At 40.6% G+C, this 27,072-nt stretch overlaps 1 protein-coding gene across 3 annotated transcripts in view; it reads left to right on the forward strand.

Annotated features, from left to right (window-relative positions):
* Positions 1-27,072, forward strand: part of PAK3 (p21 (RAC1) activated kinase 3) — a 190,503-nt gene that overhangs the window by 155,548 nt on the left and 7,883 nt on the right. For all 3 annotated transcript variants that reach the window (XM_054040344.1, XM_054040343.1, XM_054040345.1), the window contains 6 exons: positions 7,984-8,047; positions 14,683-14,731; positions 18,741-18,853; positions 19,888-20,005; positions 20,801-20,900; positions 21,360-21,556. In XM_054040344.1, coding sequence (XP_053896319.1) covers positions 7,984-8,047; positions 14,683-14,731; positions 18,741-18,853; positions 19,888-20,005; positions 20,801-20,900; positions 21,360-21,556 — 641 coding nt within the window. The remainder of the gene's footprint in view (positions 1-7,983; positions 8,048-14,682; positions 14,732-18,740; positions 18,854-19,887; positions 20,006-20,800; positions 20,901-21,359; positions 21,557-27,072) is intronic.

A 27,072-nucleotide genomic window follows, 5' to 3' on the forward strand; every position in this document is an offset into this window, starting at 1 on the left:
AGATCCTTATGACTGTATCTTCATTACAGTTCTGTGCTCTCTGGCGTTTATATATACCAAGGCTGAATTTGGTCCAGTAACTAAAACTACCTATACAAGGCACCAACCATTGAAATGCAGCAGCCTCTGGGGTGGAAAGCTTCAGCTGTTAATACAGAGCAGCACTACACTGGAAGTCTGCTCAGGCCTAATATTAAAGCCTGACCAGAACTCAACCCGAGCCCAAGAGTGTTGACTTGTTTTCATGCCGGACCCTTATAGGGTGTTAGTTTTGCTCGGAGAGCTATGGGCCACTGGCCAGAGGCTCAGACAGGGGGTGGGAGGAGGGGAGAGGAGCGAGACTAAAGAAAGAAGGGTGGAAGGAGAGAGGAGCAGGGGAATGGTGGGGAGGAGACTGGGAAAGGGGAGGGAGGGGAGTAGGGAGGAGGAGAGAGACAAAAATAGGAAGTTGGACGAAGGCATCAGAAAATTGAAGTCACATGCACGCAGATGTTAAAAATGTCCTGACCCAAGCCAAAGAATGTCATTTTCATACTCGACCTGACCTGAGACTTGTAGCTGGGTGCCCGTCAGGTTGCAGGGGTCTACGTTACAGTGCTGCTGATGGAATACCCACTACTACTTCTTGTAGCATCTAAGTATTCCTTGGAGTTCTTCCAACTAGGCATCATCTCAGCCTGTTCCTGCTCAGCTTGTAAAGTCTGTTGGGATCTCAACAAAATATGGTATTACTACGGTCACCATGTAATTCATATACATAGTCAAACCCCGTTAAAATTCCTCCTGCCTTCCGGTAATCTCATGCCCTGAAAGTTGTGTTCCTTTTAAAAGACTGAGTCCCTTTTTATAAAGATGCTCCATTCTTGCAGGACAGGATGCATTTTAAAGGGTGCTGGAGCTGGGTTTGGTGCTCAAATGCCGTGACGTGTATGTTATCAAATCAAGATAGATAAAAAAGAATGGAAGTTATAAAATCCTGAAAAAAATGCCTTTTAATGGAAATCTATCTTTATACTATACTCAGTTTAGTTTTACTTTCTAGCTTCACTCATTAAAAGTGTATAAAAAGAAGTTGGTGCCAGTAATATGGGGTAATCAGATGCTGATTAAAAATCGTTGAGAACTGATTACGTTACATCTCTGCAAGCATCTCTCAGTAGCTAACCATCAATGCATCCATTGTAGTATGTACATGAGACTTTGTCACAATTAATTCCTAACCAAATAATTCTGTAATGAGTCTGTAATAATTCTGGTCATGGTCCAGGGATGTATGCCAAATCCTGGTAAGCCTAGAGCAGAAGAGATTTTTACTCAGGCTTCTAAGCAAAATGACTGATCATTGCTATTTTTTTAGCAGATGGATACTCAGATTCCAAGAATAGGCCATTTCAGTCTGTCCCCAGCTCGAACTAGTTGATAAATAATTGGAGTGGAGAGTTCTAGATCTTTTTTTTTTTAACATTTTAAATTTGATTCTGAAGTCAACAACATTCTGAATTGAGAAAAATGTGTCCTTAAAATGAATAAAAGTTTGAGATAATCTGTGATGGAACGCTTTTATAACAGCCGCCTCTTCACAGCAGAGAGTGTGGTTCTTCACTGACCAGGCAAATGTTACTGCTTGTACCTGTACTCAAGGTGTCTCTTGTTCATCACTGCTAGTATTAACTAACGAAAATCATTACAATCTAATAAGAATCCTAATGCTTACCCCTTAAAAGTGTGAACCCAAACGCTACTGTAGAGTTACTGTAGTGCCTTTTGCAGATTGACTGGTAGATTGATAGAGGGTGAAGAATTGTTCTTGTTAATCTCTGAGGATAGGACAAGAAGCAATGGGCTTAAATTGCAGCAAGGGAGGTTTAGGTTGGACATTAGGAAAAACTGACAGCACTGGAACAAATTGCCCAGGAAGGTTGTGGTATCTCCATCATTGGAGGCTTTTAAGAACAGGTTAGACAAACAAACACTTGTCAGGAATGTTTAGTTATTACTTAGTCCTGCCTTGAGCACAGGGGACTGGATTAGATGACCTATTGAGGTCCCTTCAGGTCCTATATTTCTATGGTTCTATGGTAGATCTATTAAGAGTTGGATCTCAAAGAAGCTAGGTAATATCCAGGAGACAATGAAGTGAGTTAGTAGATATTTTCTAGTGCAGGTAGCTATCCCCTTGCATATTAACTCATAATGGCTACTTTAGCTGAGGCTACATATTTGAGGCATGCTTCTAACGTGAGATCCCCAGGCACACTGCTGGTTTCATGAGGCATGCATACCTGCAGCAATGGATTATTCAAGATGTACAGCTATAATTGCCCGTGTTTCTCAGCTTAGAACTGAGCCCTGGATTTATTTCCATTTATTTCTTTGAAGCATTACGACCACCTGCTCTCCTTTTGCTAGCTCCGGAATCTGATATCCACATGAGCAAGGTCTTTGAAGTTCTGCCTCGAGCAAATATGTGACGTGGAGATTTTAGAAAGAAATCCTAGCCTTCAAATTAGTTCAGTTCTCTTCTGTGTGAAATATCATAGAATATCAGGGTTAGAAGGGACCTGAGGAGATCTAGTCCAACCCCCTGCTCAAAGAAGGACCAATCCCCAGACAGATTTTTGCCCCAGATCCCTAAATGGCCCCCTCAAGGATTGAACTCACAACACTTGTTTAGCAGGCCAACGCTCAAACCACTGAGCTATCCCTCCCCCTTTGTGATCACTTTCATCACATATTTTACTGGAGAGTAAATGCTCTATGGGATAAAATGAAATTCTGTCTACAATGAAATCATTAATATTTTCCATTATAATTGTAAAACATAAATGTCCTGATTGTGCATTCATATACGCCTGATTTAGGCCTTGATTTGAGAAAGCACTTGAGCATGCGCTTAAGTCCATCCCTGTTCAGGACAGCAGTTATGCATATTCTTAACTGTAAGTTTAAAGTTAGTCACATGCTTAAGTGCTGACCTGTGTTATGGGGTGCTATCCTGAATTGGGGTCTTACAACAGTATAATGTTGACTTCAGTGGGATTACTCTGATTTGCACTGGTGTAAAAGGAAGAAGAGAGGAGAAACTGTAACTAATTTTACTAAAGTAATTTTCAAAATTAGGTACCTGAAAGTTGAGATGCCCAACATCAGTGGCCACTTCTGAAAATTTTGACCTAAATGTATTTGTTTGTCTCTTTCTTCTCTGATCTCTTGTAGCAGGAAACTAGTGTCTTGTTACACCTCTGAGTGAGCTCCCGGAAAGTCCTCTTGATGGGTACACTATTGCCCTCAATACAGACACAGATTTAGTAGTATTCAACACAGCCCTAAGTTAGAGTGATTCTGGATACAATTCTTTGGAGACACTGTTTGCAGCAAAATGGAATATAGTAAAACTCCTGTCTTTCATTATGCATTTCAGGGTATGTCTACACTACCCGCCGGATCGGTGGGTAGTGATCGATCTATCGGGGATCGATTTATCACGTCTAGTGTAGATGCGATAAAATTGATCCCCGATCGCTCTGCCGTCGACTCCGGAACTCCACTGCGGTGAGAGGCAGAAGCGGAGTCGATGGGGGAGTGGCAGCGGTCGACTCGCCACCATCCTCACGGCCAGGTAAATCGACCTAAGATACGCCGACTTCAGCTACGCTATTCGTGTAGCCTAAGTTGCATATCTTAGGTCGATTCCGCCCCCCCCCCCCCCCCAGTGTAGACCTAGCCTCAGTGGATTTCTACTCCTATAAGGAAGCTCACTCTTATAGGAAGTATCACTGCTCTAATAGAGTTCCATTGTACAACTCCCCATGGAATACAGCAGTTACTATCTTGCAGACTGCAGGTTTTAAGTACAGTTTCTGAAGGGATGCTGAACACAGTTTATTCTAGGCTCTGATTGGTGCTAAACAGTGTTCATTATCAATTCAGCTGCATCTGTTGTCAGCAACAGGTATTTTTTGTGGCATGGACCAGGCTAAAGAACATTTTGCCGCTGCTCCATGCAGGAGAAGTAAGTCTCCGTGCAGCTGTCCCTCCTGTGGAGTAAAACAGAGTTTGGCTCGTCTTGCTGCATCATCTACCAAATGAAAATGAAGGTGTACCCTGCCCCAGCAGCCAGTGCCCTCACCACTGCAGAGGATCAGGAGAGCATATCATTATTCCCAAGGTGAAGAAGTGGCTCTTTTGCTATTTAGCTCCTCTCTGCTATAATGAATCTCAACTCACCGTGAAGCATTTTTGTGTAAGTTCCCTTTATGCCTAAAATGCCCTTCATTCTAATTACGGATAATTCCAAGCCACTGTCATTGGGACACTACTGTTTCTTAAAATAAACATTCGTAATACATTTTTCCCTGCTAAAAAAAAGTCTCTGGTTAAAGGGGACAGTAAAGTGTTGTGATTGTGTGTCTACAACTGAAAGAGCAATGCAGAGAATTGTTTCCATATTCCTCAGAAATCATTGTTCTATCATGGGAAGTATTTGATTACTTTAAAATTGAATCATTTCATTTCTCCTTTCTGGATGTCATTTTTATTATTTTTATTTTAAACACATTTACTGCACTTCTCTCAATCTGTGGGAAAGGGTTGGTTAGTGGCTGTATATAATCACTCTACCAACTTCAGAGAGCATAAGTGGACTGGAATCAATAGCATTTCAGTGCTGTCCTTCTGTTTGAAGTTTGCTTTGAGCAAACCCATGACACACTTGAAGAGAGGCCATTTCTCTTCCATTTATCAATCATTTGTCAGTGAGTGGGGATTATCCCTTTTCCACCTAAGTGTAAACTAGTTAACTTCTAGCAAGGTCCCTGAAATGCTGAGTGCAATAAATGTTTGATGTGGAGTCTGAAAATACAGTTAGAATACCTTGTGCTGCTGTCTTATAGGATGAGGTGTGTGGGATCCGGTTGCTGCACCTCCAACCAGCAAGAACATCTGCTGGGATCAGTAGCAAATGTTGGCTGGCGGATCATGATGCTCCTGGTTGGGAGAGTAGTATAGCACGTGCCACAGCACATCCCCGTTCCCCACAGCTCCCCATTAGGGATCTGTCCTTGACCAGCAGGATTCTTTTACTAAAGGGTGCACCAGACAATATCTGTGCTTTCAACTGCACTGGCCAGAGAGGAGTCAATCAGATGTCCATCAGCATTAGATACCAGAGCACTGAGCTCCATAGTAATACCGTAGACAGGAGCGAGAAAGAGACTTACTTACAATTACTGGCAGCTCAACTAGATGTCCATATTTTGGAGTTACAGGCAAACACGTGTCTGTGTGTGTGTGTGTGTGTGTGTGTGTGTGTGTGAGAGAGAGAGAGAGAGAAGTGTAAATTTCCAGATATGTGCACAAAAATCATCACATTCCAGACATTTTTTTCTCAGTCAAGGAATAATCTTCTCAACATATTTTAGTAGTATACACAGTACATTAAATCTTTAGTAGCTATTTACCCTGCCATTAAATCTTTAGTTTTTACTTTTCATCAGTTTTTATGTTTTATCTAGGAAAATGGACTAGAAAAGGTAACATTAATTTTGTATTATTTGGGTTTATAAGATTGTGGCTCCATTACTCAATTTAAGCACATGTATGTAACCCTTCTGCCAGGTGGAGCCAGCAGCAAGGAGGGTTGGGTTCAGTATATAGGGGTTCCTTTTCACCAATACAACACAAAACCGGCTCGAGCCCCCACCCAGTGACCTGGGACAATTACACACCTCCCCCTGGGCGCCTCTAAGAGGCAGTACTTCCCCTCTCGTAAGCACAGAGTCTGAGTGTAGCAAAAACTTTTAATAAAAGGAGGGAAGAAACTCAGCATTAATTTGGGAAAACACCACAACTAGGGTTTATAAACATAAACCATGAGCAAAAGACCCACTCCCAAGTAAGTTGGGCAGTGTCCTTTTCTTGTCAGGTTTTTAAGTCCAGCAATCCAAAAGTCCCTTTAACGTGCCCGTCCCTCCTCTGCACCCCACTCACAGTTGCTGTCCTGAGCTAGTGCTGCCCCAGAGTTCAGAGGTGCATCTGCAGAGTTCACCTCCCACCTTGTGTGGAAGGGGTGGGTAAGGAGGCACCTTACACGCTCTGCTGCTTCGGGCACTCACTTGGCGCCTCACCGCCAATTGTCACACCTCTCTGTGGGGCTCTGCTCTGGCCCTCTCACCACGCCTCTCCGCCAGCTGCCCACTCACTGCACCTCTATGCCAGCCATCCTGCTGACCACACCTCTCCATCAGCCTCTCTGCCGCCTGCTCGCTGAGCCTCTCCACCAGCAACACAGCTGGCCAATCGCCAAGATGTCTTCAGGGCCCACCACTTAACACAGCTCTCAGCTGTTAGTGGAGGAGCCTCATTGCTGGTGCACACTGGGTAGTCTCTTGCAAAGTAGGTCTAATACTTAGATCTAGGTATCAGTGATTTCAGCTCTGCAGCATGTAACATGACCCTCAATTGAGTCTAAATTAGCTCTTTTATTATACCATGGAAGGGGGGGGGTGTCAAATGGTGTCTAGGATCCTTAAACTGGACCCACACTAACAGGTATAAGTACCAGCCCCACCCTCTCTTAACTCATTGTGTTTTGGAACCCATGTCCCCTGCCTAGCAAGTGCTGTTCAGCTGAGAGTGAGTCCCTCAATCGGGGTATGCCAGATACCGTTCTGCTGCCCTCGATTCACACAAGCATAACAAGAAGACTGGGGAACTAACACCAGCCACAAGCAATCATTTGGGCAAGCAATCCCATCATGCTGAGCACCTAGGCAGGGTGGGTGTGCCCATGCAAATGAGATCAGCTTCTGAAGTCCTTTTCTACAGCTCACCACTAGATGTCAGGTGAGAGCTCATTCAGACTCTGCGTACACACTCTTTCCCAAATACTGCCCTATTTGCTCCTGATTCAGCCCATTTACACTTCTGGCCAAGCAAGAAACTACCAAATTATTAGCATTTTTGTTTTCAATGGGACTTGTGCTCCTAAATCACACACTTTTGAAAACCCCACCCTTAATTCATTTGCAACTTTCTGAATATTACATTGAAAGCCTTTCAGTCAATGCCTGTTGTTGCAATAATTATTCAGTAGAGGGCAGCACTCCATCCACCATAGCTTGTTATTGAGATCAATTTATTTATAAAATTACTAGCACCTTATTAATGTAGATAACTTTTTAAAGAAGTTAAAAGCTACAGTCTGAAGAATACTGCTGCTCTTCTAATCCATTTAAAATGCTGTTTCATTGGTAAGATTAGCATGTGTGTACACTGTAAAGTATTGAGTAAAATGTGTTACTGATCAAAGTCAGACTGAAGACAAGAGTGTTGCTCTTATATAAATGAATTAGATCTCTTTCACAATGAAGCCTACATAATAAAGATTGTCAAAAGCCTGAGATTAATTATTTGATGTTAACTCTTGTTTTTTTAAAAAGGCAAACCAAGGAAGGGCTAATGGAGAGTCACTCCAGGAAACTCTTTATCACTTTCTTCCTAGTCTCTACATGGCAACTGTTTATAAAAGTTGAGTCCAAAAACAAAGTTGGGTTCAATATATGAAAGTATGAACTTCATATATTGAACGAATCATAAAAAGACTAGCTAGTTCTGAGGAAATTAGCATTGTTATGCTAGCACTCATTAATATTTAAGCATACAAACTCATTTGCATATTTATTCATTCGTTAACTCATGTTTGAGTGTTATGTGAGCTCTTCTCCACAGTTCGTGTTCTTAGTTTTCTTTCCAGCTCCAGAGGCAAACATACTCATCAATGGATTAAAAAAAAAGTAGATGCCACCTGAATTATTAAACTGCTACTCTTATTTCTAATCCGTGTGCTCTAGTAGTATCATATTGAATCTAAACTGCACATAATGGCAATAATGCCAGGCAATAATGGTGGATTTTTGCCACAGGTTGTCATTGAAGATATAATACTCATTTTCAAGAGAGCTTCATTGTTCTTTTTTCTTTCAGGAAGCATTGTGAGTGTTGGTGACCCTAAGAAGAAATATACACGATTTGAAAAAATTGGTCAAGGGTAAGTACAGTTGGAGTTATATGTATAAATATGGGCCAGATACTTTGCTGGCATTACCTCATTGAAGTCAAGGGGGTAGCTCAGTGGTTTGAGAATTGGCCTGCTAAGCCCAGGGTTGTGAGTTCAATCCTTGAGGGGGCCACTTAGGGATCTGGGGCAAAATCAGTACTTGGTCCTGCTGGTGAAGGTAGGGGGCTGGACTTGATGACCTCTCAGGGTAGAATCCCTTCTACTTCTAGGAGATAGGTATATCTCCATTTATTATTACATTCAGACTATTCGTTTCGATTGTACTTATTCCCTCCACATTGATCAGTGTTTTCCTGCGGCCAAGAGGAGTCATCAAAGAAATTTTCATGATGGCTGACTTGATTGCATAAGTTACTGGCACATGGCAAACTTGTCATTCCTCATCTGTGTGGTGTGGTTCATCTGCCTTCATGGAAGAAGCCAATTTTGATATGACCAAGAATTACATGGGCCTACTAGAGAAACAGAAGTTTACCTTGTACTTTATTGCATAAAAAATGCCACTTATCATTTTATCTGATGGGTGTTATTGTACAGCTCAAAATGACATTAGTCAAAAATCATTTAGTTGTTAAAGAGAATATTTCAGGAGTCAGGTTTAAAATCATGTAATTTGAGAACAAAAATCAGAGGCTAAATAACTTGTTTCCCAGCATATATAATGAAAAGTATGTATAGAGAAATGCAATTAATTCTGATGCACAGAATCCTCACTAGCTGGCCATAAGAGACAGCATTTGCTAGTAATCAGAAACATGGTCTCTTCAAAGTGTTAGGCATTTACCCAGAATGGAATCCCATGTATGCTTTATCAGACGAGTAAGAACAAGGTAATTTTGAAATTGTGTGGTGTTTGACATGCATTTTAAATACTAACACTGACTACAGATAGGGTCTGATTCTCTTCTCCATCACAGCCAGTTATGCAACATTGTAATTCCATTGTTTTCAGTGGAGTTACTCCTGATTTACATCATGTAAGAGCAGAATTGGGCCTTCAGGTTACCAGCAATAATTATCACTGAATTAAGGGTACTGAGGTTAGCAGGTATCTTTGCGCATTGTATATATTATTGGATTTGAATTTTCTGTAACTTCTGGTTGACTTGGAACTGGTATATGCAGAACAAGAAGGACCATGTCTTTTCAAGCGCACATTGCTTTTTCTTTTAGATTTATAATAAAAAGACTCTGGTTTGAAAGGGCAGTTATGGGAAGACGATTTCAAATAATGTCAGCTTTCATTACTTTCATTTACCTTATATCACTTAAAATAGATAAAAGTACATCTTCATTCTGATTGTACAACGTCAAATGTGCTAGTTAGAGTTAAATGAGAAATGAAACGTAATATGACCAATAGTATAACAGAGCCATAGTCCACCTTACAGGGTGCTCTAAATGGGTTTAGATAAGAACTTTTTGATCATCTTAAGTCCCAATGTGAGTATTTTCTAATGTCCATAAATATACATTTTAGAATGTAAATCTTGTAAATGGGGTCAAACTGCATGTATGTAAGTAGTGAGAAATTAGGCTCTTCTTTAACTTCTTGAGTTCTTAATTCAATGAACTTGTGTCTTCCTGTGCTTATGGTGGTGCCTCTTTATGGTATTGTTTTTGTGGAAATTCTCTGACCTGTGAAATCACAAATCTAATCACATGTAGATTAAGCACGAGGCATATTCTCACCAGAGCTGTGCATTACAAAGATGAGATAATTGCAATCCTGTGATGAGATAAACAAACACTAATAGCATGTGTTACTGCAAGCTATTTACCACAGCCACAAAATATTATTTACAGAAGAATTAAAGTCTTTGCATTTCTGATAACCATCATGAAATCTTCTGGGAAACCATAAGATTTTTTTGCCTGGGTTGTACATTAAACAATGTATTATTATTGTAGAAGCAAATATCTTTCTGGGAGTTTAGAAGCAGGTATAGCTTTAGTAGCCATTATTCTAACAGTGTTCTTACTTTGGGCTTCTAGAATTGGAGCATTATGTGTTATTCGCTTTTACGCAAAACTTCACATAAAATCTAAATTTAACATGCTGTACTCCAGTGTATTAGACAGCAGTTTTATCAAAGACATGAAGAGGCTGTTTCTTTAGTTGGGATTATGTGAATTTGGGGAGGGAGGGAGGAGGGGAGAGAGACACACACACACACCATGACCTTGCCTCTAAGTTTTGCTGAAAACAGCAAGCAATGGACACAAGGAAGGTCTATGTATCTATAGAAATAAACTCACTTCTCTCTGCATTTCTTTTTCTGTCCAGACACTAGAGAACAATGTTAAGACTGTAGCGAACACATTCTTCCTTTAAGCAGGTCACTTTACCCTAGAACTACAGATAGTGACGAGTGCAGTGGTTGTCAGGGAACTGCAAGGCATGTAAATATTGCTATTACCAAAATAACTTATTTTGATGGCAAACATTTTGTTCCAAAATATGAACGTGCAAAGAAGTTTAGATAAAATAAGAACTGTCTGGAATTATTGGGTCAAAATTCAACTTGAAATAGACCAGAACCATTTTGAGCTCTTGTTAACTTCATATCTATCTATATCTAGATATAGATATAGATATAGATATATAAAACCTTCCCCAAAACACCCCAACAACCCATCTTACACAATGTTAAAGTTGTAAAGTCAAGCTCTTAAAAGTTAGGAAATGACACAATTAAGGTTGCTTGTGCATTTGCATTATGACAGTATTTAATTAAATGATCTCACACTTCTTTTACATAACTTTCCCTGCCTCATTCTATGTCCTGAGGACAGCAAAAGGCACTCTTGACACTAGGGTAACCTGCTTTCTCACACCAAATTTCAAGTCCCTACTTCCAAACATGGACTTACTAGAGCTTCTCAATGAAACAGTTGTAGGGATTTTTTAACAGGCAAAATAACATTCTTGGAAATGGCTGAACTTTCAAAAAAAATTTTTAGCTGAAGCTTAAAAAAAAAAGTAGCCTGAGACCAACACACCACATGGAAAATTTCATCCCAAATGGTTGAAGTTTGGCAAAATTATAAGCACCTGGAAACAGGGTCTTATAATGAAAAACGTTGAGCAGCCTTAACTAGCAGCATCACTATCAACTCTCTACCTACTGTGTATTATGATGACTTTAAACTTCAGACCTGCGAGTAGGAAAATAGTGAGAGAAGCTATTCTTGCTGGATTTCTTAGTCACTTAAAAGTGGGATGTATAATATCTTCCACAACTTTGAGAAAGAGAACCTATTCTCTTAAGAATTCCTGTTTGATTTTGTAACCACAGAATTTTGGATTAGCATCTGAATCATTGCAGGCTTCCCTGAAAGAAGCTTTTTTGAGACACTCCCATCTTTTTTTTAAATGTGAAAAATATATAATGACTCCGATTAAGGACTTACAAATGCAGAGCAGTGTTTGCATTCAAAGAAAAGACGTACAAAAACCACCCCTTTGGTTTTATGAGGACAGGACAGAAGTTTAATCTTATAGCCAAGATGAAAATATATTTTGACCACTGTGATATCCAAGTTTCATTCCACATATTTCACGAGTCTGGCAAAGGGACTTGTAAATGCTCCTTTACCTTGCACTGAATACAGATCCCAAAAGAGAGCTGAAGCACGTGGGAAGTGAAGTTTGTTCTGAGGATGCTGTCCGCTCAGGCTTTGCTTTTCAAGTGAGACAAGAAGTTGATGTGCTTATTTACAGGATGGGACATAGTAAATGAGATGATGTGGCTGCTTATGTATTTAGTTAATATTAATGAAGATGACACAGCTTATTGAGTTGATTTCCTGGCATTTATTACAAATAATCAGTTAATATGATATTGAAGATAGTAATAGAATAGGAAATGAGTCGCTAGATCTTTCAGTAGCTGTTAATAAGGAGACTAGAGGGGAAGACATGGTTCCCTGGCAGACTTCAGTTGAAGAGGAGCTTTGGATATGAGGAAAAGTGAATTGGGTGGGCAATCACTCAGCAGTGCTCCATATGGCTAGTAAACAGTGTACATTAGTCAGCAGAGTCGCACGCCGAGATAGGTGAGCTTCAGAGCTGAATCTCTTTTTGGGGGGTTTGTCCTTGGTTTCGGATTTGAGGACATTTCAAGATACCTAGGAAACATACGTTATGGCTGCTTGATAGAGAAGGCTACACGGGCTCAAATCAGTTTCTGGTTCCTATCTAAATTCTTAGCAGATAGCCTTGAGCCTACAAAAAAGCATCCTAATTCAAATAGCTGTTTTGAATAAACCCTAACAGGAGTGAGCTAAGGAAGTACAGCTCAGTATTAGCAACCCTGAATAAACTGTTGGATTTTTATGAAAACAAATTGGATTAATCTCCACAATTAGAAAATGCATTTGCATAGAAAAATGCATTTGCATTTATATTAAAGGAATGCATAGCATGCCAAATGATAACATTGTTTCCAATTCAGGCACTCGGTCTGTGGTGCACAAAAGAGTGAGTCTGGCAAATTAAAATGCTATGGAAATATTTCAGCTTCCAGGTGAACAGAACTAACATGTAACACTGGGCAACACTAACTGGTTTCAATTGAAATGAGCTGGTTTTCACTCCGAGTAAGTAAACGTTCCAGCTTCCCTTCCCAACATTTCCATCCTGGTCCATCCACTTCTGCAGACAAGCAGGAAAGGCTCTCTAGATGATCACAGTTTGAGAACCAATGCTTTAATTCAGGTGTTAGCCTCCAGTAGTGTTAACAAATGTTACCATGGCCCCTCGACATTTAAATCCGTTAGGTGGTTTACTCTGTGTATTACCTCTTCCCAATTCTAGTCATCCACAACACTGTAGGGAAAGAATCTTTCTTAATCAGGAACAGATGGCAAAAAAACAGACTGTCTAGTCTGCATATGCCGATCAGTGTGTCACTTTATTTTCTGGTGGCTCTATGACAGACTCCAGATCTGCTTTGAAAATGAAACATGAATGTAAGGGCGATGAAGGATTCAAATGTCTGACACCCTAAAATAGGAAGCTGCCGAGTGACTTGATGTGCTTAGGAATCTGGGGGCTTCTTATTTATTTATTTGTATTCATTTTTAGGAGTCTAGGACTTCTCACCTAGCAGAATTTTACAAATAAAATTAACATAATCTCTAAGTGCATGTATACAATTAAAAATCACATAGTGCAATATAGCAAGTTAACTCAGGGCCAGCCCGAGGCCTCAGCAAATCTCTGCCTCAAGAAGAACCTCAGGCTTCCTAAATCATCCATCCATGTTGTGAAGATCAGCAAACTCTGGCTCTGAGGAAAACATTTAAAATATCGGGACAGCTGTGCAATGTTGAAAAACAAAAAGAGAGCTCATAGAAGGTGAGCAATTGGGCAGAAAATGGGATGTTGAGAATAGGAAATAAACTTTGCAGCGCTTCATCCAAGAAGCTAGGAAAAAACATAAGTAGCTCAACTCAACCACATTTGAATCTCTCCTAGATGTTTTTCATCAATGTTAAGATAAACCTTTAGGAAAATTGAGATATTGTCAAGGGTTGCTTGTTGCTTTAAGACTAAAGACAACAAACAGTGGCTCTGCAGAAAGCCTACAAGCAAACCCAGTGTAGGCTGTAATCTTTGGGTAGTAAACTAACGGCATCTCAGGCACTGATAGTCCTCAGTTTGTGACTGTGTCTTAGGCCTGGTCTACACCGGGGGAGGGGAGATCGATCTAAGATACACAACTTCAGCTACGAGAATAGCGTAGCCGAAGTCGATGTATCTTAGATCAACTTAGAATCACTTACTTCGCGTCCTCGCGGCGTGGGATCAACGGCCGCCGCTCCCCCATCGACTTTGCTTCTGCCTCTCGCCGGGCTGGAGTTCAGCAGTCAACGGGAGAGCGATCGGGGATCAATTTATCGCGTCTGCACTACACGCGATAAATCAATCCCGGATAGATCGATCGCTACCCGCCGATCCAGCGGGTAGTGTAGACATACCCTTACTTCTGGAAGATCTACAAAGGGAATCCTTTTCCCTAATTTTTGCCTGCTTTCTTATCCTCCACTGCCAGAGTCCCAGAGCACTCCTTGGAAAGGAGGACTGAGCACAGCTCCCTCTGAAGCTCATAAAGTGTACCCCTAAATCATCTGGAGGGGTCATAGGTAGAGCTGGTTGGGAGATGTAGCTTATTTCCTGCAATAACAAAACAGAAGAAAATGAAAATTTTGCATTTTTTGTCATAATTTGGATGCAAAAATGTTTGGCTTTTTGGGGGGGGGGGGGGAAAGGACCCTGAACCATTTTTGGTTTTTAATTTTTCAACCAAAAAGCCCAAAACATAAATAAAAAGCATTTTTCATAGAAAAAAATTGCTTTCATTTTGGCCAGGTCTAGTCACAACAAATGACTCCGGGTGCTCCTTTCACTCAGGTGCTGAGCTTGGGTTTTTATCTTGCATCCTTTGCATGATGCGGTGGCTTGTTGTACACAGCTAAATATGGTGCTGGCTGAATAAAGGTGTTTTGTAAACCTCTTAGGCAGAGATATGGTGTATGCATTTAACTTTGCTCCAAGGCACTGTACATCTCCTCATTTCTTGGCTTCTGTTTTTTTCTAGGGCATCGGGTACTGTTTATACAGCAATAGACATTGCCACAGGACAAGAGGTGAGTGCTAATATTAAATCCAGATTTTTATGTAATTCTTTAATATTTTCTCTTTTATCATGAATATTACGTCATACTCATTGTTGACATATAGGTATCAGTTACTTTGCTTTGCTATTAACTTAAATAGAACCAGAACTTCACCTTTAGTATGGCCAGTTGTTAAGTGGAATATTTCCCCTACCTACTCTTTCCTCAAACCAGTTCTTGCATCCTCTTAAATTTTATCAATCCCAACTAGCAACCTAGACTATTACGGCATTCCTGGTTGTATTTGTGGTATACAGAGAAACCTGTAAAGGCATCCCAAATAGCACCTATTGCTGGTTTACACATCGTTTTTGTTACTGATCTGTGTGATCCTATAGTGTGGAAGCAGTTATACCAGTATAAAGGTATTTATATCAAAAGAGTAAAAAATAAATTTACAACACAAAAAACTTGTGTAGATCAGACTTTAGATTAGTGAGCAATATAGATTGTGCATCCTCTAACCTAACTACAGACTTATGGATAACCCCAGGCTTGAAGATACCCTGGGTTTGTCAAACAGTTCATCCCATCTCTAATTGGTATTAGGAATAAATACGGTTCATTGCAGTGACCTGAGAGAGTTGTCCAATAGCATTATTAAGCACTGCCAGAATGCGTAACCAGAAATAGTATGAAAAGAGAAGTTATATCCTGCACAGAAGGACATGCTAGCTCTGTCTTAATTACTGAATGTATTAACACAACAACCTGTTGTCAGATTAGCCGATGGATGTTTCCGTCACTTAGTTCCAATTTATCTTAATAATTGATTCAACTATAGTAATATCCCTTAACACTTATCTACAGCACTTTTCATCTTCAAAGTGCATTGCAAATATTAATTAAAGACAGAGCATTATTAAGCCACAATTTTATATTTTAGTGACATTGAAGTTGGTTGACCCAGACCATTAAAAACAAGAAAACTCAAAATTAAAGGTAAAGATCTGTCCTGAAAACATCCATTTATGCTTAGGTCATGTCTCACAGTACAAGACACTACACATTGATCTAAGTGTGACCTTGCAATAGCTGGTCACGGTGCGGGGAGTGGAGAATGAATGAGATCTTAAATTAAGAATGTCTTGACTTTGAACTTCCCAAGTTTTGCTACTTTTAGTTGTCGCCTTCATGTTCATTTCTTTTCTTTTTTTTCAAACCAAAGTTTTTTAAATTATATAAAATCCTGTATAAAGGTCAACATTTGCAAGATTAGGTGACTAAAGTGAGACCCGTAAAGCTATATTTAAACATCCAAATAAAAATGGCATGATTTTCAGAGGTGCTGACCACCAAAGCTCCCAGTGACTTCTCTCAGGATCACAAACACAAACACATTAAACTGATTATGTGACTAATATACAGTAATGGTATTTTTATAAGGGTTCCTGTACCCTTTAGAATGGTTTAGAATAGTTAACATCTACCATGAAAATACATGTTTAGGCCCCAATCCTGCAAACGTCTACACACGTGCTTAATTTAATCACAGAAATAATCCCATTGACTGACTGCTCATGTGCTTAAAGTTAAGCACATGTATAAGTGCTTGGAGTATTGGGACCTTACCCAGTTCTTGTGGGAGGGGTCTATCTGGGACTCCTTGTTTGGATGCCTTACAGTTCCTGCTCACCTGCATTCCAGGGAAGTGATTTCTTAACCAGGTCCAAAGAGGCCAACACAGAGCTGGAGTAGTGGCCATGAAGGGGCTGCTTGTCCCATGTTAGATAGGCTGGATTTCATTCATTCCCCATTCAAACCCTTTGTTTTTTGAGATGGAGTGAATTTCACCTCTGGTGCATATGGGACAGATAATACCAAGTCATATAACGGTTGCCTGACATTTCCTGTTATAAGACCCTGTTTTCAGTTGCCAGAGATCTGCTGCAGGCCACACATTATTTTTGAAATTTTTTAGTCAAAATGGTTCAGCTATCTCTGAGAATGAGGCTATTGAAAACTACATTATTTTGTCCATGTTTAAAAATTCTGGCAACCTTTTCTTTGAGAATCTCTAGTGTCTCCATGCTTTGGAGCAGGGACTTGAAATTTCGCCTTTCTATCAGGGATATGCCTTTGCATCCCAATTAATAATCTGCTCAAATTTGGCAATGTTATAAGCGTTTGAAAAATCACTATGTGTGCTCAGTAGAGATGTCTTAGATTTTTAGCAGTTCAGTTCCCCCAAATTCTGTCTGCACTGGGCATGTTCCAGCTGGGGGTTGAGTAGCACTTTTCTTGAAGTTGCTGCTGTGGGCTGGGCCCCAGGAATGAAAACAAGGAGACAATTACCACTCCCGCACCCCCACCGCTGGGTCCGGGCAGTGTGGAGAAGGAAGCTGCCTGATTCAAATGTGGAGGGGACAAGAGTCAGACCTGGGATGAGGGTTAGGAGTAGATTTAGACAAGGAGGGTGGTGGATGGGGAGGAAAAGGGGAAGCAGGGAGTAGGGGTTGGGGGGAAACTGGAACTGGCTGGGCAAAGAGTGTGAGACTGGGAGCTGGGTTGGGGAAGGTGGACTGGCTGTGCAAGGAGACTAAGACTGGAAACCAGTGTGCAGAGGGAGAACGGGGACCAGCTGTGCAAGGAGAGTGCGACAAAGAGTTGGGGAGGTGGGGGAGACCAAATGAAGAGTCCAGGGAGGAAGACAATGGGGAGGGGGAACATAAGCAAGGGAGAGGTGGGAAGGTGACGGAAGGCCAGGGGTGGGAGGGAAGGAGATAGATTGGATGAGAAGCCAGGTTAGGGTGAACTGGGATTGGCTGGGCAAGGAGATAGGGGACAAGGAACTAGGGGAGATTGGAAATGTTTGGGCAAGGAGACTGGGAGCACAGGGGAGGGTGAAGACTGGGAGTGGAATGGAGAGTCTAGATGGGGAGACTAGGACAGGTTGGTCAAGGAGAGTGGAACTGGGATAAAAAGCCTGATGAGTGGAGACTGGGACTGGGTAGGTGAAGTGAATGGGACTGGGATGAGCAACCAGGGTGGGGAAGAAGAGACAAGCCTGGGGTCGGGACAGGTTCAGAGGACATGGCAAAAGAAGTCATACTTGGGGCGGATATGGGCAGAAGAGTCTGCAGTCTGGGGCGGAACCCAAGATTTGCCTCTCACCATTCCTCTGCTATTTACAAACATCTGTGAAACCCGCTGGCAAAGTATCTCTTTCCCTTCTAACATTGGTCCACATAGAGGATGACAATCTAATTTTGCTATCAACTACTTCATTAGCTCAAGTGGCAGAGATCTGTGTGGTGGATCTAGAGGTTCTAACCCTGCTGATGACCCACCTTGGTGCCAGTATGATGCTATGAGATGGAATATCTGGTTGGTGGGGGTTACAGGTTTTTTTATTTTTTACAAACCTAGAAAATTGCACACAAGACTTTATTAAAAGACTATTATTTCGGTTGCCAAGTCAAGCACTCAAGTTAGGAAATGTCAGAATTAAGTATGTCTCTTCTGCCTTAATAATGTTCTTTTAATGTCACTTTTTGTATGAAATTTTATATAATTTATGTAAGGGGAATAAATAATCTTCCCTGTGGAGAATAGTTATTGAACTTGTATTGTTGCCATACTATTGCAAGATGGTTTTATTTTTTTATGTTACTCAAAGTACCAAAATCACTAATTACTTGCAAAAATGAATGCAATGGATTGAGACCATTTTGGAATAAGCTAGGACTGCAGAATGTTAGTGATATTAAGGAGCAGGTGACATTTTTAAAGCCATTTTATATACTTTGCAAAATAAGACATGTACTCTGTAATTGGCACCCAAGTAGTGGGTGAAATAGTGTGGATTTCAAAGTATAAAGCAGAGTATTGCAATGCAAGTTACTGAGCATCAATGCCTAATAAAAGGGCAGTTTGGTATAGTTCTCAGCTGCTCTGAAACATATGGTCTCAAACACATTTATTTCTTTTTCATTCATTTATGCTATTAAACTTAGTATTTAACAAAATGTCATTGTAGGTGGCCATAAAGCAAATGAATCTCCAGCAACAGCCTAAAAAGGAACTAATTATTAATGAAATCCTGGTCATGAGGGAAAATAAGAACTCTAATATTGTTAACTATTTAGACAGGTAAGTTGTGCCAGTCATTATCATTGCAGAGCTTGTTTATCTACGGTGCGTCAGAGATTTAGCCAGACCATTTTTTTTTAAATTTTGTGTGCAAATGATCGTTTGCGCACACAAAGCAGATCACTGAATGTAAGGATCCATTTACACAAACATACAGAAAGCTGTCCTTCATGTGTGCATGTGAAAGATTCCCGCAAACTATGTAGACACAATTTTTGAAAATTTTGACCAGCACGTGCTTTTACTGAAAAAAAATGTCAATAACTACATAAATCTGCATGTTTTATTAGTAGGACACATTCTTCCTATTTTATTAAATGGGCCCTGGCAAATAGTGATAGAATCTATGTCAACTGGTGCTTCCCACTAGGATACCATTCATGTAATTTCAGTGAAGACTAGATTCCTGTTGGGATTATTTTATTTATTTATTTATTTTTTAATGTTCATGTTTAAAGCACTTCAGAAACTGATGCCTTGTCAGTTTTAAAATTGTTTTTGTATCTCCATGGATACTTCAAAAATGCACTAAAAATGTTCTTGCTGTATTGTCACTTCTTTGCTTCTGATAGGCTACATGAAAAACATTCAGCTACAGCGGGATTGTGTTTTCTGCAGGCAGCACATGAAGGATTTCCTTTCCCTATCTTTATATTATTCAAGGTTTTCCAAACTGTTGATCAAATTCCATCTTCAGACACCATTGGCTGCTGTGCATCTTATACCTCTTGGAGTTAATGGTTATATTTCTATATAAACAAGTAATGTGAGACAGCCTAGTTTAATATTCTTTACATTTTCTAAACTGCATTTTTACTATCTAAAGCTTGCTGTATAGTTAAAGTATTGCCTATAACGTATTACCTTTTCATTTGGACTACACACATTCTTCTAACACTGTGAACTGTTAATTATATCTGGTCCTCAATGAAAAATGCCAAATAGGCAAAGTCATCTGTGAGTTTCTTTTTGTCAAAACAGCTCTGTAAATAGTTGTGCTTACTGATGGTGGTGTTTTCATTTTCTTGTTTCAGCTACCTAGTAGGCGATGAACTTTGGGTAGTTATGGAATACTTGGCAGGAGGCTCTTTAACGGACGTTGTTACTGAGACCTGTATGGATGAAGGACAGATAGCAGCTGTCTGTAGGGAGGTAAGAGGTGCCATGCATGGATGTGCTTGCTGGGATAGTGTGTAATGTAGTGTAATGGTGTGGTAAGAATGTAAAGGATAAACAAAGATGTATTTTGAGATAAGTTGTCTTTTTAATACTGGAGAAGGACGAGCGTCTTAAAGGAAATCAGATCTATGTTCTGCTGAAAAATGTCATCTTTGTAATAAAATTCAGTTCTGATGGCACTTTTTATTGATTTGGTAGTGTTTAGCTTTGCTTCTGTGAATGTTTACCTGCGGTAGTTCAGCAGTGCACCTTATTCCTTGGCCTTTAAAAGGAAATAATCTTGCCACAGAATGTAAAAAAGTGCAAGTAAAAACAAATGCTAATTTGTTCAAGTATGAGAAATTACGTGACTAAAAAATATTTAAAAATCTGCTGTAGGTTGTAACCCCAAAGTCTTTGTCATGCAGCATTTTGCCAATAGTGATCCAGTTCATACTGAAAGAACTTTTTTTCTTTTCTGGCAAATAATAGTTTGTCATATGAGATAGAGATGGCAAAATTCACTGTAGCAGCAATCATTCCGTCTGTGCTTGCAGGCTATAGTCTGTAACAATAATTGACATTTCTAATTCAAAATCTAATGTGCCTTCATTTAGAAAGTTATTATTCTAATAGTGTTGAAGCAGCAAGCTATTTCACTTGACAGCACAATATTCTGCCATTACTCACAATTCATCTAGAAATTATATCTTTTAAAGATATTTTTATCCCCCCATATAATGAAATCAGGCCATTAATTTTTACCTTTATGTTCCTTTTTTATATCAGTGCCTGCAAGCGCTGGATTTCTTGCATTCAAACCAAGTGATCCATAGAGACATCAAGAGTGACAACATTCTTCTCGGGATGGATGGATCTGTCAAATTGAGTAGGTGTTCTTGTTCAGGTGGCATTATTTCAGCGGTTGTTATGGAATTGCTAACCAACTGCCAGTTATCAGAAGGAAGTGATAGTACATTGGCTACTGCAGCCAAGGAATGTTTCATTTTAGAACAATTTTAACAACACAGGGAAATCTCAGAACCTCAGAATTTTGAGGTGACTCAAAATTATTTGACTATGTTTGGAGCCCAGAGTTCTGATCTAAGGGCCTGAAAGACATGCAGTTTCTCACATAAATAAGAGCTGTAGAGTCCGACTTTGTTAAAAGAACTTAAACAATCAAATTCAATAGTTGTTTGGTTATATCCTGTTATGTAAGCAAGAGCATGGCCATGTTTCCAGCCAGATACCTTGATGCATTCTTGTGCGGAGAATGGAATATTTGTATTTGTTTCCTTCATAGTCCAAGTTGGTGTTAACAAGTATTTTTTTCCCTTCTCTGCAGCTGATTTTGGGTTTTGTGCTCAGATCACACCTGAGCAGAGCAAACGGAGCACAATGGTGGGGACTCCCTACTGGATGGCACCGGAAGTAGTGACAAGGAAAGCATATGGCCCCAAAGTTGACATCTGGTCCTTAGGGATCATGGCAATAGAAATGGTGGAAGGAGAACCCCCGTACCTTAATGAAAATCCTCTCAGGGTAAGGTGCAAGTGGAATCATATAGCACTGTCCTTCTATGCTGTCCCACTTTTAGATACAAAATCCTGTCCAAACCACACAAGCTCCATATTGTTTCAACAGTATCATTGCAGCATACCAGTTATACACTGTTGCTATAGGCACAAAAATGAGGGCACCTCAGAAGATAAGTGACATGGAGTTATTCTCAATATGTGTCATTTTTGCCTTCAGGGATGCTAAAAAATTCTCAGTATGTCTGCTTGTTTTCTGAAATCTCCTTCTGCCGTATCTCTAATGACAAGAATCTTTCTGAGTCCAAGTTTCTCCAGCTGATGGAGTTTTGTGAAAAGAATTTCAAACAGAACAGGGGGGGGAAAGCAGAATTTTCCCAAACACAGATCAGTGTATATTTGTTAAATAAATGAAATGTCTTGTCTTACAGTGAAATCTGTAATGCAGTTTTAAAGTTACGTTTTCACACAAATATTGGTAGTAAAAAATTGGGGCATTTATATTATGGAACAGTTGACATTTTTGTCCTAAGAAATTTAGTCCTTTCCTATGTTAATCAATTTGCATATTAAAATGAGTGACTATTAAGGGACAATCTTACATAATTGTATGACTGAATGAACACCCAGTTAAACACTGGTCTCCCTTCCCTGGGGTGGATTCCTGGAGTGGTACCGCAGCCCACATTTACCAGAGGAAGTACAGCTTGTATCTCCCTTCCCTATGACACTAGGAGGAATTCAAACCATGGATTAACATTTCATAAATAATTCTAGATTTGTGTAGAGAGAATATCAGAACAAAGCATGGCCTCTGGGTTCTCTCATGAGATACGGCTATGCTGCAGTAAAATACCTGCAGCCCCAAGTCTCAGGCCCTTGGTCAGTTGACTCGGGCTCAGGGAATGGGTAGGGCTGCCAGTTTTGATTGGACGTATTCCTGGAGGTTTCATCACATGACAATCTTTACTTCCTGGAGACTCCAGGACAGTCCTGGAGGGTTGGCAATCCTAGCAGTGGAGTCAAACATTGCAATGTAGACACCTGGGCTTGGGCTGTAGCCCAGGCTTTGAGACCCTCTCCCCTCACAGGGAGTCAGAGCCCAGGCTCCAGCCTAAGTCCAAATATCTACACTGCAATTGCATAGCCCCGTGAGTCCAGGTGCCACAAGCCAGCATCAGCTGACCCAGGCCAACCTTGGCCATGCCGCAGGCCTTTTATTGCAGTGTAGACATACTCATAGGTTCTGATCTGTGATATCCAGACTGCACACATCAGCACACAGACCGCTGCCTCTGATGAACAAAAATAATGGTGGAGGCGAAACTGTGTTGGTCATTGCCATTAAGGAAAAGAACAGTAAGGATGAAGTCTCCCATAGGGCTTTAAACAAACTTGACGTTGCAGAACCTTTTGCAAAAGGTTCTTGATTCTTTTGGAAAGCCACAGTTTGGGGGTATGTGGTGCTAAGCGTGGAAAGGCTGCACTGTGGGCTTTCCTTCACTTGCACACAATAATTTGAACCTGCAGACTGCTTCTGTCCAGTGCTTTCTGCACCACTGCACGGAGGTACTGTGGGGGAAGGGACATGGCGAGTGGATTGATAATTACACAAAGTGGGAGCCCCACCTCCAAAAGGACAGGGCAGTAGACACTATTACTGCAGCCCTGGTGCTACAGCAGTGGCCTCTGAACACAACCAGATGTGCTTTGCTCCTTTGTGGGGAGAATGATTCCATACACCATCATCTTCCTCAGGGAAACCTTCATGCCCAGGATTTGGCCCAAAATCTGGCAAGGAAAATTAGCGTCACTGAAGTCTCCAGCCGGTCCTCTGAAATCCAGCTGATTTTGACCTGCTGCTATCTCCATACTATATGATACCAGCGAGCGGATTAGAAGCTGCAAATCAATTATTGCAAAGCTAATTAGGCTTCTCATCTGTGACTGCATTCAAATTCAGTTATACCTCTTCCCACCCAGGTTAAATCAAAGAGGTGGTCTCTCTCCCTGCTGAAGTTATGATCTGTTGGCTCACCCTAATTCCCAGAAGTAAACTCTTCAGGGCATCCTCAGTGACAGGTCCATGCCTCTGAAACCGGCTCCCATGGGTGGTCTGGGGAACTTCTAGCCACAGACCTGTTTGGCCAATTTGCTGTCAGATTTATAGGTCATTGTAATGGTTGTGTTTAAGGGTTTGTCTGTGTTCAGGGAGTTCTGCAAAGCTTTAAACTGAAGGGTTGATACTTTATTTTGTGAATAATTGTTTTAATAATGCAAGGTGCCCAGGTGCTTTAGTTGCTGGCACCAATATAAATGTATAAATAAATAATAAAGGCATTTAAAGGTCATTAATCATGGACAGAGTTAATAGCCATCCTGATGCAAAAGCCTGTGTCATTTCCCAGGCGCAGAGGAAACGCATTCCACTTTGAACTACAAGTGTTCAGAGACCGTCTATGACACATGTGCCCTTTTCTGGCCTCTGGAGATCTTAATTCGCTTCCAGTTCCATGAATACAGCCTGCAATAGTGTTACTCTCTTTTCACAGTGATTTTCACTGTGCCAGACGTGCACTCAGGCCCTGAGACACAAGCCTGAATGCACAAAAATGCAATCCATGTTGGATCTCCCAAGCTTCAATTAAAAAAAAACCACTTTTCTTCTTTTTTATCTATGAGTCACCTGTTGCACGAGTTGTATTAGTTTTCATCAAAAATTGCAAAATATTTCTAGAGTGCTTTGGATGCTACAGTTCCCAGCCTGAGAGTCCTCATAAACTGATTCTAACACACGTGGGCACGACACGTGACCCATATAAGGTTTGTATCTAACTTTCCCAAATCGCAGCCATAACTATCTGCTGAATCCTTCCTGTTTTTTTCTCTATGCCAAATGCTTACTGCCCCTTTGCAGTTCAGTTACTACCAATGTGAAATGTGCTCACTTCCGACATACTGGACATGTTTTTTCTGCCCTACTTTGCAAAACATAAATGATAAAATTCCCTCCTTTCCCACTTCCCCTGAACTGCCTGGCTAAGGATGACTATTCCTCATGACTCATGTATTGCGATGAAATCAGCACAGTGAGTCAGCTTTTAAAAGGGCTACTGCATTTAACCTGCAGCTCCTGTTTGACTTGGAATTCAAAACAGGGCAGATGCAACTCGTATATTGATACTAAGCCTACAGCAAACAGAAGGGGGTCAGTAAGTTTTAAAGTCCATTGGAAACAAAAAGTCATCTGACCTCTTGAATGTCTCCAGTCTGGATGGAGTCATTTAGGTGATAAAAGCTGAAAATGATCAATTCAGCTATGAACTCAGCAGTCCTCAGACACAGTGACACAGATTTGAATGATATCAGTGTAAATCCAGAGATATCCGCGAAGTCAAATTTCTCTGGATGGACAGTGGTGTAAATAAAACCTGAATCTGTCCTGACATTCTAGGTACCCTCTAAGATCAAAGCAAATATCTGCTTGTGTACGGCAGTTGCTCTAAGAGGGTAACTTTTAGGCCTAGAAAGCCTTGCTCTATGTTTAAGATGGTAAAAAAAAAAAAGTGGATGTGGTGACTCTCTGTTTGAATGCTAATGGGACAGAACTGGTACTGTTTTAACAGAAACATTTTTTTGGGAGGGATTTCCAGGCCTCCTCTTATTCTGAAAGTCCAAGTGCGAAGAGTTGGTAGGGTTCCATAGGTCCCTTTTGTAACCTACGAAAGGATTCAAAGTGTTCATGTCATAACAACATCCTGTAGTGGCATAATAGGCTTGTGCTATAGGTTTTCAACTTTCTAGGCCTCGATCACAAGTGAAATGTGTCTAATGATCTTCACTCAGGCCTCATTGGGTATGTTCCCTTCGCAGGATTGTGTGTCAGTGTTCTGATTAGATATCCAGAACAAACATATTGGGTTTTGCAGAGCAGAATGAAAGTATAAGACATTGTTGGAGGTCCACTGATGTGTCCTCAACTCATGACAAACATATACTACTCCTTATCCACAAGCATTAAGGACCGTATTTTCAAATATGAAGGGACACAAATGCATGTGCAATTGTGTGCCATGCTTATATTTGCTGATGATGTGATTGTGTGCACAAACTGAGTATTTGTGCACTCAAATGGCCCAGTGAAATGCTTAATCAGGAACTTGCTGTGGAATTCAACCCTTGCCACTGAATTCTTAGCTTGCTCCAGAATCTTAGCTTTCACCTTTATTTTTATTTTGTTCCAATTATGTTTCTACAACTTTGGGTTTAGAAGATGACCTTGAAAATGTGAAACAAGCATAACAGTTATAGTTTTATCTTTCTGAGTCTTCTGAAACAATCATTTTTGAAGTGTGAACTAGCTCATTCATCTCAATGGATTGCATATTCTGAAACAAAGATTACACTTGAAATGTCTGCATTAACTAGTTAATTTCTTAGTCCTGGTCTACACTATAGTTAGGTTGATGCAAGGCATCTTAAGTTGACTTAACTTTGTAAGTGTCTGTACTAAATTTTTGCTCCCGCTGATGTAACTCGCTCACTACACTGACTTAATAACTCCACCTCCATGAAAGGTGTAGAGCCAATGTCAATGTAGTTAGGTCTATGCAGTGTCAATGTTGACACAGCGTTGATTACATCGACTGTTGCTGGCTTTCAGGAGCCATCCCACAATCCCTCCACTGACAGTTCAGTCGGTGCAAGCGCTCCTGGTGAGGACGCACACCGCCGACACAAGGAGCAAAGTGTAGACATGCACAAGTGATATCATTACTGTGACGGCTGTATGACGACATAAGTTAGTCAATTTAATTTTGTATTGTAGACATGCCCCTATACTTTTGCAAAAACATCCAGCTAATGTGCTTAGCCAGTAGTCCCAAACTGTCCTCCCCCTCCCCCCCAGTGATCAGAGTCCCATTGTCACTTGCCCAGCTGGCAAAACCTTCAGTTTACTCTCTAGCAACTTGTACCATGCAGATGTCCATCTACTTTGTGTACCTGTTAAGTGGGCATGCAAAGTGGACATGCAATTGTAGGTGTATTTTGAAAATCAAGTCCTAAATTTCCCTATTTTCCTCTCTGAATTGATGAACTGGTGCACTGCACTTGAGTTATGATACAAAATCACAGTGATAACCAGTTGTCCAGAATGAATGGAAGTATCTACTGCATCACTCAGTCATATGGAAGCGGTGTTTAAGGGAACAGTGAGCACTGCAGAGATACACTTGAATTATTCCTTGTTTCTTTGAAATACACCTCTACCCCAATATAATGCAACCTGATATAACACGAATTCAGATATTACGCGGGAAAGCTGCGCTCCGGGGGGGCGGGGCTGTGCACGCTGGTGGATCAAAGCAAGTTTGATATAACGCGGTTTCACCTATAACGCGGTAAGATTTTTTGGCTCCCGAGGACAGCGTTATATCAAGGTAGAGGTGTATGTGTTTAGACCTGGTCTACACTTTAAATGTTTTGCCATGGTAGCTATACTAGCAACCCCCCTTCCTGCCC

This window comes from Malaclemys terrapin, chromosome 9, assembly GCF_027887155.1.
Source record: "Malaclemys terrapin pileata isolate rMalTer1 chromosome 9, rMalTer1.hap1, whole genome shotgun sequence".
Lineage (NCBI taxonomy): Eukaryota > Metazoa > Chordata > Testudines > Emydidae > Malaclemys > Malaclemys terrapin.